This window comes from Geotrypetes seraphini, chromosome 17 (genome assembly GCF_902459505.1).
Source record: "Geotrypetes seraphini chromosome 17, aGeoSer1.1, whole genome shotgun sequence".
Taxonomy (NCBI): domain Eukaryota; kingdom Metazoa; phylum Chordata; class Amphibia; order Gymnophiona; family Dermophiidae; genus Geotrypetes; species Geotrypetes seraphini.
In genome coordinates, this window is record NC_047100.1 from 32,026,620 (window position 1) to 32,041,349 (window position 14,730).

The following is a 14,730-nucleotide window of genomic DNA, read 5'->3' on the forward strand; positions in this document are numbered from 1 at the left end:
CGTGTGACGTGTGGCTTGTTACTAAAAATCATGTTTTTCGTACAGATGGGGGGGGGGGGTGCCAAAAAATGATGGGCCCCGGATGTTACATATGCTAGGTACGCCACTGTATGTAAAGATACCAGAAAGCTGGCGTAGCAAAAACTTCTAAGTTTTGAGTATTTAACCCTCCCACAATCTCACGGGCACTCGTTTCAAGTTTATTGAGATTTTGATTTAAACGCAATATCAAATATTTTCAATGCGTATAACAAAAATAAATTTGGGGAAATAAATAAAACCATTTGAACCAGTGTTCCCGCTAAGCTGCGCTGGCGCACAAAATATTACATCGCAGCGCACACGTTTCTCGTCACAGCGCACAATCGGAAGAGGCGTACGGCAGATGGCAGGGCGGCGAGAGGAGAATCGGGCGAGTTGGCTCATAACTTGCTGGCGCCCGATATTTTTGGCTCACGGTGAAAAAAGTTTGCTCACAACACCCGCCCGCTTAGAGGGAACACTGCTCTTCACACGCTGGATTGTAAGCGTGCCCTGGCGTACTACCTTGACCGTACCAGGGCTCACCGCTCCTCTCCTCAACTCTTTCTGACCTTCGATCCTAACCGTCTGGGTCACCCTGTATCTAAACGGACGCTGTCCAATTGGCTTGCTGCCTGTATTGCGTTCTGTTATGCTCGGGCTGGCCTGTCGCTGGAAGGAGCTGTCACGGCCCGCAGGGTCCGAGCTATGGCTGCTTCTGTGGCTTTCCTCCGCTCTACGCCTATTGAGGAAATCTGCAAGGCGGCCACTTGGTCTTCAGTTCACACATTCACTACTCACTACTGCCTGGATGCCTTCTCCAGGCGGGATGGACACTTCGGCCAATCTGTGTTACAAAATTTATTTTCCTAATGGCCAACCATCCCCCCTCCCTCTCTGTTAGCTTGGAGGTCACCCATACGTTAAGAATATGCTGCCTGCTTGTCCTGGGATAAAGCACAGTTACTTACCGTAACAGGTGTTATCCAGGGACAGCAGGCAGATATTCTTACGACCCACCCACCTCCCCGGGTTGGCTTCTTAGCTGGCTTATCTTAACTGGAGACCACGCACTCCTCCGTCGGGCGGGAAGGCACCAGCGCATGCGCGGTGCGGCCAACTAGAACTTTCTAGTTAAAAAGGTCCGTACCGGGGCTCCGTCGGTGACGTCACCCATACGTTAAGAATATCTGCCTGCTGTCCCTGGATAACACCTGTTACGGTAAGTAACTGTGCTTTATGCTGCTTATCCTAGAAATAAGCAGAGAAATTTCCCAAGGCCATCATAATAATGGCTTATGAATTTTTCTTTTAGGAAATTATCCAAATCTTTTTTAAACCCTGCTAAGGGAAGATTAGATTCTTACATAGGGTTACCATATTTGTGGAGACAAAAAAGAGGACACATGACCTGCCCACACACCACCCATTTCCTTGGTCCCCCTTCCCATCCTCTCCCTCCCTCCAATCCACCCACTCACCTCCCCGTAGTTGCACATTTCTCTCTCCTTTCAACATCCTCTCCTGTGCTTCTTTCTTTCTTGCTCCCTTTCCAATCCTCCCCGGGTCTCTCTCTCTCTCTCTCTCTTTCTCTTTCCAACCTCCTCTTCTGTGGTTTCCTGTTTCCATGTAGGCAGGACCTGCAGAAAGGCGGCTCCTGGGACAGCAACACCCCACCACCACCATTGGTTGCCTGAAGACTGAATCACAGGGGCCTAGGAGGAGGTAGGCGGGAGAGCCAGCTATACCCGGACAGACTCCCCCATTAAAAAAAACCCAAAACAATCAAATTCCCGTAAATTCAGTCATCGTGGCCAATCATTATTGGAGGAAAAGACAACATTCAGTCCATGAGTCTTTTTTTTTTTTTTTTTTTTTTTGGGGGGGGGGAAGATTCTGCAGGGATCTCTCTGTACTATACTTTGTTTTAGTCTTTGTCACACTAATAACCAGCTTCCCAGATTCTCTATGAGGACTCATCCACCCATATTTTTCCCATACAGTCTGGAATGAACCCCTAGCTTAAACTTAAAGAGACATAGTTACCAGTTTTGGGGCCTTCTGGACTCCCAAAGAGCCCCACAAAGGTATAGCCCCCCTTTTGGCATACTCTCTCTTAGACCCAGGAGTGATATCGGCATGAAGCTGGATCACAGTGGCATAAGCAGAGATAGCAGAAAGACATGGGGGAAGCCACTGCTTGCCTTGTATCGGTAGCATTAAATATTGCTGCTACTTGGGTTTTGGCCAGGTACTAGTGACCTGGATTGGCCACTGTGAGAACGGGCTACTGTGTTTGATGGACCATTGGTCTGACCCAGTAAGGCTATTTTTATGTTCTTACTCCCTCCCCTCAATCCCGAGTGTCATTTCCTTGCTCTATCAATTTGAAGACAGAGATTTGCCTACATTAAAGTCTAAGAATTATGTTAATGTACACAGATATGTAGCATGAATGTCAGTTGGGGTGGCAGAGTCTAAGAAGAGTACAGGCTCGTCTGTTATAAGCTTCTAAGTTTAAAGAATCATCAAAAGGAAGAGTAGCGTTGTCTTCCTTTTCCCAAACATGTGGAAGATGATTGAATAAAATTGTTCACCTGCAGGAGATAAGATTCATGTAATAATGGGCTCCATCTCTGGCAGTGTTAAAAGCCCACCTCTTCAAGACTGTTTTCAGTTCCTGACACCTCTCACCTTAGGTTCTGCATCTTCAACCCTATAGTCTGCCCAGTTTATATTGTAAGCTCTTCTGAGCAGGGACTGTCTATTAAATGCTTTCAGCGCTATAGACGTGATAAATAGTACCTGAAGATGTGGTGAACTGTTGAATCTAACCTAGACTAAAAATGTAAAGTTTTGTTTTTATGATTCTTTTGAAACCCATTACCTACTGTCGTAAATATTAGTTGGTTAACAAAGTGACTCCATGATGAATAACATCTGTGTGTTTGTGTGTCTTTCCTTACTTGCAGGCGTTTGTGAGATTGTGAAATCTTCGAGTCTGTCACAGAGTGCTAAGGGAATACTAACAGCAGGTAAGACTTCAGGTTTTAGGAGAAAGGTTGAGAAGACTGATAACATTAATAATAATTACCCAGTGTGAGATTTCTACTGTACTTCACTGATTTCTTTTGTACAGACTCTGCTTTGCCAGCCTTTGGCAAGACATTAATGAGTAAGTGTATATCTTAGTCATGCAAGGCCTAAAATTTAATTAAGTGACTTCAAACGCAGTCATGATTCACCAGGACCAGATTCAGAACTGTACTCGATAAGGCTGTCTTCTTGAAATTGTCTATATGACTGTGAACATCTGAATCTTTCTGCTCTGTTTGGCTTCCAGTTCAATTAGAAACTGAACCTTCATTCACAACTACCTAAAACTTTTATCATCTTTTATATATCCACCTAATTTAGTCTATCCATCAGAGAAAGCTTTCAACCAGGAGCCACAAGCTGCTGCTCCTTCTGGAACTTGGCTAACTTGGACCTTAAGTCCATCCACAAGTTGTCACTGCTGCATAATGATTGACACTCCCTCCAGTTTAAGGGTCTTGAATGCTGTCTCAGCATCCCCAAACTACCCAAGGAGCAAATGATATAACTTAGGAATGCAACCCTCAAAGAGATTCCCCAAGGAAAACAGCAGCACAAACACAAAAGAAACTGTGGAATTGATGATCCTGTCAGAAGTAATTGCTGCTTTTTATGGGGACGGGCGGGGATGGAGGTAATTCCTTGCGGGGATGGGTGGGGACGGAGAGGATCCTGATGGGGACGGGTGGGGATGGAGAGGATCCTGGCAGGTCGGGCGGGGATGGGTGGGATTTCTGTCCCCGTGCAACTCTCTAATAGCAACCAATAAGAGAAAACACTCTGATTATTGAAGTAGTTTTTGTGCTGGGCATGTGTTGTGTCTGTGGGGGGAGATAGTGGGGGTGGAGGGCACTTATGGAATGGCACAAGTTTTAAGAGGTAAAGGCAGTTAGAGCATGTGGGGCTGGTTTGGGGGTGGGACGATCTGTGGTGTTGTCTTTCTGATTGCTTATTGTGAGGTGCTGTTTTCTCTGCAAGGCATACTTTTTGTATATAGTAAAAATCTAGATAAGCATACTTAAAAAAATTATAGGATCTGTGAAAGTAAATGAATGACTCTGCACCTGCTCTATATAGACTCGTTTTAACAAAACTGCATAAGAGGACTCTAAAATCTAAGAAGGGATCTAATGCTACCGTCTTCCATTAAGATTAGATGGTGCTTCTTTATGGAAACTCTTGAAAAAGTAACCCAAGATGGCAGCATGTACATGGATCAGTTGGAAAGTAGGATAGCCTCATTAGAACGATGTGTAGATGATATTAAGTTCAAGTTGAACTCCATGAAAGATAAAATGATTGTACATCGACATATAGAATAACCATAAAAGTTATACATTTGATTTTTTTTTTTTACTTTCCCTAACCCTGTGGGTATATCTCTAAGGATCACCAGCTGAAACCAAAACATAGCCAAATCTGGATTTTGAGCTGGTTTCAGCACTAAAACCAAACTTTGGTTGGTCTTTGTAATACCTTGTTGCTGTCATGGTCTGAAATATTGAGATTGTTAAGACAAAGAGGGTTAAAGAGAATCCGTATCGCAACTCGAAGATTGAATTGAAATTGCATTTATATTCCACATTGGTTCAATGCAGATCACAAAAGAATTGACCAGAAATTACTGGGCAGATACAATTACAGTAATTAAAGTATTCTAAATTTATTCCTTGAGATGCTTATTAAACAAATACATTTTTTCATTTGAACTGGGACATGCGGTCTTGGCTATGAATTTGAATCACTTATTTATTCTTTCCAAAAATATTAGGACTGTGATGAAGCTGCTAAGTAGTAAATTTTAAACAAACCAAAGAACACATTTCTTAACTCAGTGTGTAATTAAACTCTGGAATTTCTTTCCATAGAATGTAGTGAAAGCAGTTGGCTTAGCAGGGTTTAAAGAAATGGTTTGTATAACTTCCTAAAAGAGAAGTCCATAAACCATTATTAAGACAGAATTCAGAAATCCATTGCAGGGACTCTAGATCAGTGGTTCCCAACCCTGTCCTGGAAGAACACCAGGCCAATTGGGTTTTCAGGCTAGCCCTAATGAATATGCATGAAGCAAATTTGCATGCCTATCACTTCCATCATATGCAAATCTCTCTCATGCATATTCATTAGGGCTAGCCTGAAAACCCGATTGGCCTGGTGTTCCTCCAGGACAGGGTTGGGAATCACTGCTCTAGATCATTTATTATTCTATTGTCCCTTTATCATGGCCTTTTGGAAATCAATTTGGTCCCAAATTAATTGTTTATTAGAGAATCATGTAGCGTTATCATATGATACGATTTTATTTGGTATGTCAATGAGAACAAAGAGCTAAATTTCATCAAAAAACAATAAGCTTTTATTGATTATGACAGAAACATAGAAATAGACGGCAGATAAGGGCCCACGGCCCATCTAGTCTGCCCACCCTAATGTCCCTCCCCTACCTTTGCCCTGTGAATAGATCCCATGTGCCGATCCCATTTGGCCTTAAAATCAGGCACGCTGCTGGCCTCAATCACCTGTAGTGGAAGACTATTCCAGCGATCAACCACTCTTTCAGTGAAAAAGAATTTCTTGGTGTCACCTCGTAGTTTCCCGCCCCTGATTTTCAACGGATGCCCTCTTGTTGTCGTGGGACCCTTGAAAAAGAAGATATCTTCCTCCGCCTCGATGCGGCCCGTAAGATACTTGAACGTCTCGATCATGTCCCCCCTCTCTCTGCGCTCCTCGAGCGAGTATAGCTGTAATTTGTCAAGCCGTTTTTCGTATGGTAGATCCTTGAGTCCCGAGACCATCCGGGTGGCCATTCTTTGCACCGACTCCAGTCTCAGCACATCCTTGCGATAATGCGGCCTCCAGAATTGCACACAGTATTCCAGGTGGGGCCTCACCATGGATCTATACAATGGCATAATGACTTCCGCCTTACGACTGACGAAACCCCTTCGTATGCAGCCCATGATTTGTCTTGCCTTGGACAAAGCCTGCTCCACTTGATTGGCAGACTTCATGTCCTCACTGACGATTACCCCCAAGTCTCGTTCTGCTACCGTTTTTGCTAGGATCTCGCCATTAAGGGTATAAGACTTGCATGGATTCTGGCTGCCCAGGTGCATAACTTTGCATTTTTTGGCATTGAAGTTGAGTTGCCATGTCCTAGACCATCGCTCCAGTAGGAGTAGGTCGTGCATCATGTTGTCGGGAACTGAATCTTCGTCTGTTGTGCATTTGCCCACTACATTACTCAGTTTGGCGTCATCGGCGAATAATGTTATTTTACCTCGAAGCCCTTCTGCCAAGTCTCTTATAAAGATGTTGAATAGGATTGGGCCCAAGACTGAGCCCTGTGGTACTCCACTAATCACCTCCGTCATTTCGGAGGGGGTGCCGTTCACCACCACCCTTTGGAGCCTACCTCCAAGCCAGCTCCCAACCCATTTCGTCAATGTGTTACCTAATCCTATAGAACTCATCTTGCTCAGTAACCTGCGGTGTGGTACGCTATCGAATGCTTTGCTAAAGTCCAGGTACACGATGTCCAGGGACTCCCCTATATCCAGCTTCCCCGTTACCCAGTCAAAGAAGCTGATCAGGTTGGATTGGCAGGATCTCCCCTTAGTAAATCCATGTTGTCGGGGATCCCGTAGATTCTCTTCATCCAGGATCTTATCTAATTGGTGTTTGATTAGAGTTTCCATTAGTTTGCTCACTATCGATGTTAGACTCACTGGTCTGTAGTTTGCTGTCTCCATCTTTGAGCCTTTCTTGTGGAGTGGAATGACGTTAGCCGTCCTCCAGTCCAACGGGACGCTGCTTGTACTAAGGGAGAGGTTGAAGAGCGCGGACAGTGGCTCCGCCAAGACATCACTCAGCTCCCTAAGCACCCTGGGGTGCAGGTTGTCCGGCCCCATTGCTTTGTTAACCTTGAGCTTTGACAGCTCACCGTAGACACTGCTGGGCGTAAACTCAAAGTTACTAAACGGGTCAACTGAGCCAACCCTTGTCTGTAGCTGAGGGCCGAGCCCTGGCGCTTCTCGGGTGAAGACTGAGCAGAAGTATTCATTTAATAGTTGGGCTTTTTCCGAATCCTTTTCCACATAGTCTCCGTCTGGTTTCCTAAGACGTACAATCCCGCCTGAGTTTTTTCTTCTATCACTGATATACCTGAAGAAGGATTTATCTCCCTTCTGGATGTTCTTTGCTAGAGACTCCTCCATGAGGAATTTAGCCTCCCTGATTGCTGTTTTGACGGCTTTTGATTTGGCCAGGTAGTCTGCTCTAGAGTCCTGCTTCCCTGATTGTTTGTAAGAGATGAATGCTTTTTTCTTCTCCTTGATCAGGTCTGAGATCTCCGCAGTAAACCACTGTGGCTTATTGTTCCTTCGCCGTTTACTTACTGATTTTACATAGCGGTTTGTTGCTTCTTGTATGGTTGCTTTCAAAGTCGACCACATGTCTTCTACGTTATCGGTTTCTTCTTGGCTTTGTAGCGCCTGGTGAACGAAGTCTCCCATTTCTTTGAAATTTGTGTCCTTGAATTTGAGGACTTTGGTTAGTGTAGTAGATTTAGTGAAACCTTTCCTGATATTGAACCATACCATGTTGTGGTCACTGGAGGCCAATGTGTCGCCCACCGAGACCTCTGTGACACTTTCTCCATTGGTAAGTATCAGGTCCAGTATTGCCTGATCCCTTGTTGGTTCCAACACCAGTTGCCTGAGGCTTGCTCCTTTCATAGAGTTTAATAGCCTCCTGCTGCTGCCGGAAGCAGAGGTAAGTGTAACCCAATCCACATCAGGCATGTTGAAGTCACCTAGCAATACTGTGTCCCCACGCAAGGTGATATTTTCTATATCTTCGATTATTTCCATATCCAGGTCATCCTGTTGTCTTGGGGGTCTGTAAATTACGCCAAGATACAAGCATTTGTCCTTCCCTCTGGCCAAATTAACCCAAAGGGATTCCCCAGTATACTGGACATCTGAGATTCTCGTGACCTTAATGTCATCTTTAGTATATAATGCTACACCCCCTCCCTTCCTACCCTCTCTGTCGCCATACAACAGATCACAAGTAATTGGAAAAATTGGAATAGACTCAATTATAACTTCTGGTGGAATTCGTTATGTCACATTTATAAAATGGAGAGAACAATAGCTATACAAAAAGGCAATTTTAATAAATTTAAAGAGATATGGGGGCCATTGACCAAATATTGCAATGAATAGATACCATTTTACTTTATAAGTACAAATTGTGAATGAGGGGATGGGAGGGGGGAATTCAAATTTTATTAAATGTTTAGTTCAAAAGGAAAGAATATTTATGTGATATATTTTATTGAACATTAGATTGAAGGGATGGGAGGGAAGAGATTAAATTTTATATATTACCATTATAAATGATGTATTCGGTGTCAATTGTTTAATATTTCTACACTTGTTGAAAGATGAAAAATGAATAAAGATTTATAAATAGAAATCCATTGCTTATTCCTAGGATAAGCAGCATAAAATCTGTTTTACTCCTTGGGATGTTGCCAGGTACTTGTGATACTGGGCTTGTTGGACATTTGGTCTGTCTCAGTATGGCAGTTCTTATGCTTTAATGTCTGAACACAGAAAAAACTAAATTTTTCCTGGCATCTCCCAATGAAAAAATAAAAGACAACTCGATTCACGTGAATGGCCGAGATTACGAAATTGACCAAACTATAAAAATACTAGGAGTTACCCTTGCCAGACACCTAACACTGGAAAAGCATACAGATCTAATGTTCAAAAAAAGTATTTCAGCCCTATGGAAGCTCCGCACCATCAAAAAATTCTTCGATGAATCATCCTTTCGATTACTTGTACAATCATTCATCTTGAGCACACTGGACTACTGCAACATTATATATCTGGGAGCTTAGCTTCACAAGCTAAGATTAATCCAAAACACTGCAGTCCGACTCATCTTTGGATTAAAAAAATGGGAACATATCACCCCATACTTCCAAATACTCCACTGGTTGCCGGTGGAATCCAGAATACTCTTTAAACTTGCCTGCATCAGCTACAAAGCGGTCTTTGGGATGCTACCAACTTACCTCGCCTCCCAATTCTTCCTCAACTGCCCTAATAAGAGCTCTCGCAGAATAAATCTCTTTAATTACCCATCTCTGAAATCATGTCACTACAAGAAGTTCCTTGACAGAATGCTATCATTCCAGGCAGCCAATCTGAACACATGGCTCGTAAAACCCATACTCGAGGCCGCGTCATACGCTGATTTCAGAAAATTGCTGAAGACTCGGCTCTTTAACACAATTTGAGTTCTCTTCCATTGACAATTTCTGTATCCCTGAAAGTTCTTTCTCTTCCCATTACCCCCCTTACCCCCATTGCATGTATATTGTTGTAAACCTCTCTTATTCTCATTGCATGCATCTTCTTGTAAACTGCCCCGAACTCATGTATCCTGCTGTAATCATTTGTTGCTTGTTGCAAACATCCCGTATTCTCATTGCATGTATCTTCTTGCAAACCGCTCTGAACTTATGTACCTTGTTGTAAACTGCTCTAAACTTATGTATCTTGTTGTAAACATATGTTTCTTGTTGTAATCATCGCATACTCTCATTGTATGAATCTTGTTGTAAACCGCTTTGAACTTATGGTATAGCGGTATATAAGAAATAAAATTATTATTATTATTATTTTGTAATGCTTTACCACTATATGATTACTACTGCAGAGAACTGTATTGAGATGGACTGCAATACCACCAAGTCTGATGTGTTGGGGATAGTGTTAGACTCTAGGGCAGGGGTCTCAAAGTCCCTCCTTGAGGGCTGCAATCCAGTCGGGTTTTCAGGATTTCCCCAATGAATATGCATGAGATCTGTGTGCATGTACTGCTTTCAATGCATATTCATTGGGGAAATCCTGAAAACCCGACTGGATTGCGGCCCTCAAGGAGGGACTTTGAGACCCCTGCCCTAGAGTCTAACACTATCCCCAACACATCAGACTTGGTGGTATTGCAGTCCATCTCAATACAGTTCTCTGCAGTAGTAATCATATAGTGGTAAAGCATTACAAAATAATAATAATAATAATTTTATTTCTTATATACCGCTATACCATAAGTTCAAAGCGGTTTACAACAAGAGATCCCTGCTCTAGGGGGAGAACTAAGAACGTTTGTTTCCTCTTGCGTACTGTAAATTCCAAAGACGACTCATTCCTTACAGCTTCACTTCAATTAAAGCTGCCCCTTTCTCAGTAAATTCCCCATTTAACCCATTTAATTTAGTTCTTCCTAATCATGGCCTCTGTGCCTAATTCTAAAGCCTCTTGTTTATTTTGCTTTCTACTTTTGTCTTGTTTCACGGAGCAGGGGCAGTCTCTTATATATGTACATCTGGGCTTGGACTGGGCTATTCAATTCTTGTAGAGCCACTCCATCATTCCTTTTATTTTGTGCTTGGGATCGTTGTCCTGCCACAGATGGGGTACGGCTTCAAGTATCTGCTTGTAGTTTGCATCATCCCTTTTTTCACTTGATCTTCGCAAGTCTCCCTGATCCTGCTGCTGCGGTTGATGTGTTCTGCTTTCTTTTATGCTACATATATCACTTAGCATTGAGATCCCATCAGCTGACAAAACTTTCTCCACCGTGTCCAACGTTCTGTTAGTATTCCTTTACAATTGTTATGTGGCATATGACAATATTTCAGCAATGTCGGTCACAATTATATCAAGAACTGTTTGATTTGATTGTTTTTATTCATACACTGATGATTTCTTGGATTCTAAACTTATGTTACTTTTATTATTTATTTTTTTCATATTTGAAAAAGGCACTTTTGCACTTAAAAGGTTCACTGGGTGACAGAAGGTGATTTTTGTGGATAAAACCTTGTAGGGCGCTTTCTACACTCATGTTAACTCATCTTGAGGTCCACGTATGTAAGTTTGTATTGTCTGTTCCTCATTAGTACTTATTTGTACACTACTTAGAAGTTTGATTGAGCGGTATAAATTTTTTTTTAATAAAACTTGAAACTTTAAAAACTTGATAATTAAGGAGCCACCACTGTGATTTGTAGTTTTTAAAATTTGATTTTGAAGATTGTAAACTGATTGGCTGATTATTAAAGAGATGACTAAGTGGTAATTAATTGTAAAGCACTATTATCTCCCCTGCAAGAAAAATCAGCTAATATGTGCAATAATGATACCAGTGATGTGCTACGTAGCCTGATCATAAGAACATAAGAATTGCCACTGTTGGGTCAGACCAGAGTTCCATCATGACCAGGGCCGCCGCGTGAGCGGACTGCTGGTCATGATGGACCTCTGGTCTGACCCAGCAGTGGCAATTCTTATGTTCTTATGATCAGGCTACGTAGCACATCACTGGTATCATTATTGCACATATTAGCTGATTTTTCTTGCAGGGGAGATAATAGCGCTTTACAATTACCACTTAGTCATCTTTTTAATAATAAAACCTCTGGCTCTTGGTCTCTGGCGAGGGTGGTTCGCTGCATCTTCCATCGAGGGATCTCCGGTGGCCTGGCTTCTTTCTTCGGCAGTTTGGACTCCTCCTGCCTCGGTGGAATTGCACAGCTGTCTTGAACAGCAGTATTTGATGGCCTCCGATCTTGGGACTGTCTTTCCATCATAAACTATTCCTGCTCAAACAGTGCTGGCTCTGCCTACTGGTGACATTATTGGTAGCGGGTGGGTTAAGAACGGACTGGAGGCATCACATCAGCAAAGGAGCATGACTAAGTTTGCTCCTATGTTCAGGCAGTTTAACATTGGAGAGATGCAGTTGATATCTGTGATCACCAGCCAGAGGTTGCCTGGCCAATTGCTGCCTGGCTGACCCGGAACCTTCTCTCTGACATCAGAATTGACTTCGGGGGGAAGGCTTGTGGGCTGGCCGTGTACAGCATGTGAGTCGCTGCACGTGCCCTAGCCCGTCCCTGCACGGAGTTGCTGCTGATTGAGCATGTCGACTCTGGCGAGGTGTTAGAGTCGGCTTGGGGGGTGCTGCAGCGAGCGGGGAGGCAGAGGCGTACCGCATGTTGAGAAACACTGGTCGAATGTTTGTAATGGTATTTATTATGTCTGTCAATTTGTCCTTCACTTTGTATAAGGCGAATAATAAATAAACACAAATTAATACAATTTTAGATTTCCAAGCTCTTCCTCAGAATTCCTTAGTTCGAACCAAGCTTATTTATTCCGAGATGCCTTCCCAGATTAACCAAACATTGATACCCTTAATGGGGGTGGACCTGGTTGCAACACTCTGGTACTAATTCTCTATCCCTCCCAATTTCTCAACTAGAATTGTCTTTCCTGTCAAAAATGGAGTTCAGTTTTTCCAACTATTCCCAGTCGTTTATTTTCTTACATTTCTTCTTTTCTATCATCTGATTGTACTAGCCACTTAGTTAATTACTATTGTTAACTGCCTTGAGCAGTATATCAAATACTTACTAAAAGTTGATCTCCCTCCTTCTAGAACCAGCACTTATGATCCTGGAGGGTCTTAGTTTTTCCGCGATGTGAAGGATATGATCTCTGTCACGACACTGGATGATGCTACTTAGCAATCCAAATTGTTTTCAGACCCTGCTTCCATTTCCTAAAGTAGGTTCTTCTCTTTATCACATGCCATAATTTCTAAGGCCCACCTTTGTGTCCACTGTTTTCAATACAATGGTTCACAATCGCTCTGTCTGTCTTTTCAATTAAGGATACCCTGTGTTTATCCTATCCCTTCTTGAATTCAAGGTTTCAGACTAAACGTAGAGCTCAAAGACACAAGGAAAACGGTGTCCTCAATTCACTGCGCTTTTCTTGAGTAACAGTACATACGAGTCAGCTTCAGAGGTTGACATGCATTAAATTGGGTCTAACAAGATTTGTTAAAAAAGAATTAAACTTTTGCAAAAATGAAGATTGTGGGGATAATGGCTTCTCTTTGCTACCACCAACATTTGACTTAAGGAGGGATTTTATAAAGAACAAAGGGCTAGATTCACTACCCTGCCCGATCATGACCGATCCATGTCCGATCCTGGCAGGTCCGATGGATTCTGCAACCAATAATATTCTCATGGGGGCGATCGGAGGAATGTACCCATCTGCCGACACGGATTTCTAGTGTGCAATCTTGACGCATGCGCAGACCATCTGCTTTCCCTGTAGATGGTCTGCGCATGCATTTGGTGTTCGTTTTAGCTGGGGGGGGTTGGGGCAGGAGATTTGCAGGAAAGTTGGGGCAGAGAACGGGCCAGGAGAGTCCCCTTCTCTGAAACAAGACTTTTAAAAGCAGGCAATTATTGACCCTCTTGCTCTCTGCCGCCCTTCCCCGCAGTGCAGCCCCGCTTTAAAACCACGGGCTCGCACTGTAGGGAAGGGCGGCAGAGAGCAGGAGAGTCAGGGCAGCAAGAGCAGGGCTTAGCTGGAAGGGGCAGAGAGCAGAGCAGCAGAAATGGGCTGCGGGGCTGGGATTTCAGGCCCGAGGACAGTCGGAAAGTACGTTTGTGACTGGTCCCCAGCAGTCGCTTCCTGTGTTGATTGGCCAGCTCAGTCGGTTTCAAAAATGTCTTTAGTGAATCGTGTCCCTACCTACTTTGCATGCACGGATCGGAATCGGATCGGCACAGAGGTAAGTGAATCAGACCGGAGTAAAATCGGTTTGCATAGTGAATCTAGCCCTATATACATTTTTGTTCAGCTAGTGAGCAAGATTCTCCTAGAGGTTGTGGATGTTTTGTTTAAATCCTCATTAATGTATTCAGAATATTGCAGAATCTTTCTGTGTGTTTTGAAGGCACTACAGATATTTTATCTCACGTATAGCATGACGAATTGGTTCTGGAGAGTCACTGTTCTGTAATTAGCACACCTTGCTCACTTGCATTGCTTGGCTGTGTGTGAAATCACAACACAATATTTCAACAGACCTAGCTGCTTTCATCTTTTGTACCCTTTCTTAGTTTAAAATAAAGCTAAGTTTTACTAAGTTTTGTTAAACACTAATGCGTGCCTAATGCAGCAAAAATGGACTAACTGCGCTTAATAGTTTTTTTGTATTTTTTTAAGGGGGTGTCGAACAGAGAGTGGATGTTCCTGCACTAACCAATTAGTGCATCTATATTGTTTATTTAAAGCTTTTATATCGCTAACTAATGACTATGAAGCCAATTCGGAGCGGTTTACAGTACTCCCCCGAAATTCGCAGGGGTAGTGACCACGAACGTTGAAAAAACGCGAATATCGGATGAGTACTGTAATCAGTGCAGGAGCACGCGGGAGCTGAAATAGAACAGCGGTGTGTGAACACAGACCCAACGGCTCCCTCGGTCCTAGCTTACCACGCAGATTCTTCGCTGACCCGAGCGGAACAGTCCTAGTTGGAAAATATGCTGTAACATCAGACATCTGAAGTGGGGGAAAAACCATGAATTAGTGAGTCTGCAAATTCGGAACCACAAATTCATGAGGGTATACTGTACATGAGCAGCTTTGATGGACATATGAACATTAACTTCAGTAATAATAATAATAACTTTATTCTTCTATACCGCCACAATCTTGCCAC

General features: G+C 43.1%; 1 protein-coding gene across 7 annotated transcripts in view; it reads left to right on the plus strand.

Annotated features, from left to right (window-relative positions):
• The window catches only part of TAMM41 (TAM41 mitochondrial translocator assembly and maintenance homolog), a 330,305-nt gene that overhangs the window by 100,100 nt on the left and 215,475 nt on the right, over positions 1-14,730 (plus strand). For 6 of the 7 annotated variants that reach the window (XM_033926289.1, XM_033926286.1, XM_033926287.1 and 3 more), the window contains one exon: positions 2,994-3,056. In XM_033926289.1, the coding sequence (XP_033782180.1) occupies positions 2,994-3,056 (63 nt within the window). Of the gene's footprint in view, positions 1-2,993; positions 3,057-14,231; positions 14,703-14,730 lie in introns of those variants that run through there. The other variant, XM_033926288.1, reaches the window with a different exon arrangement.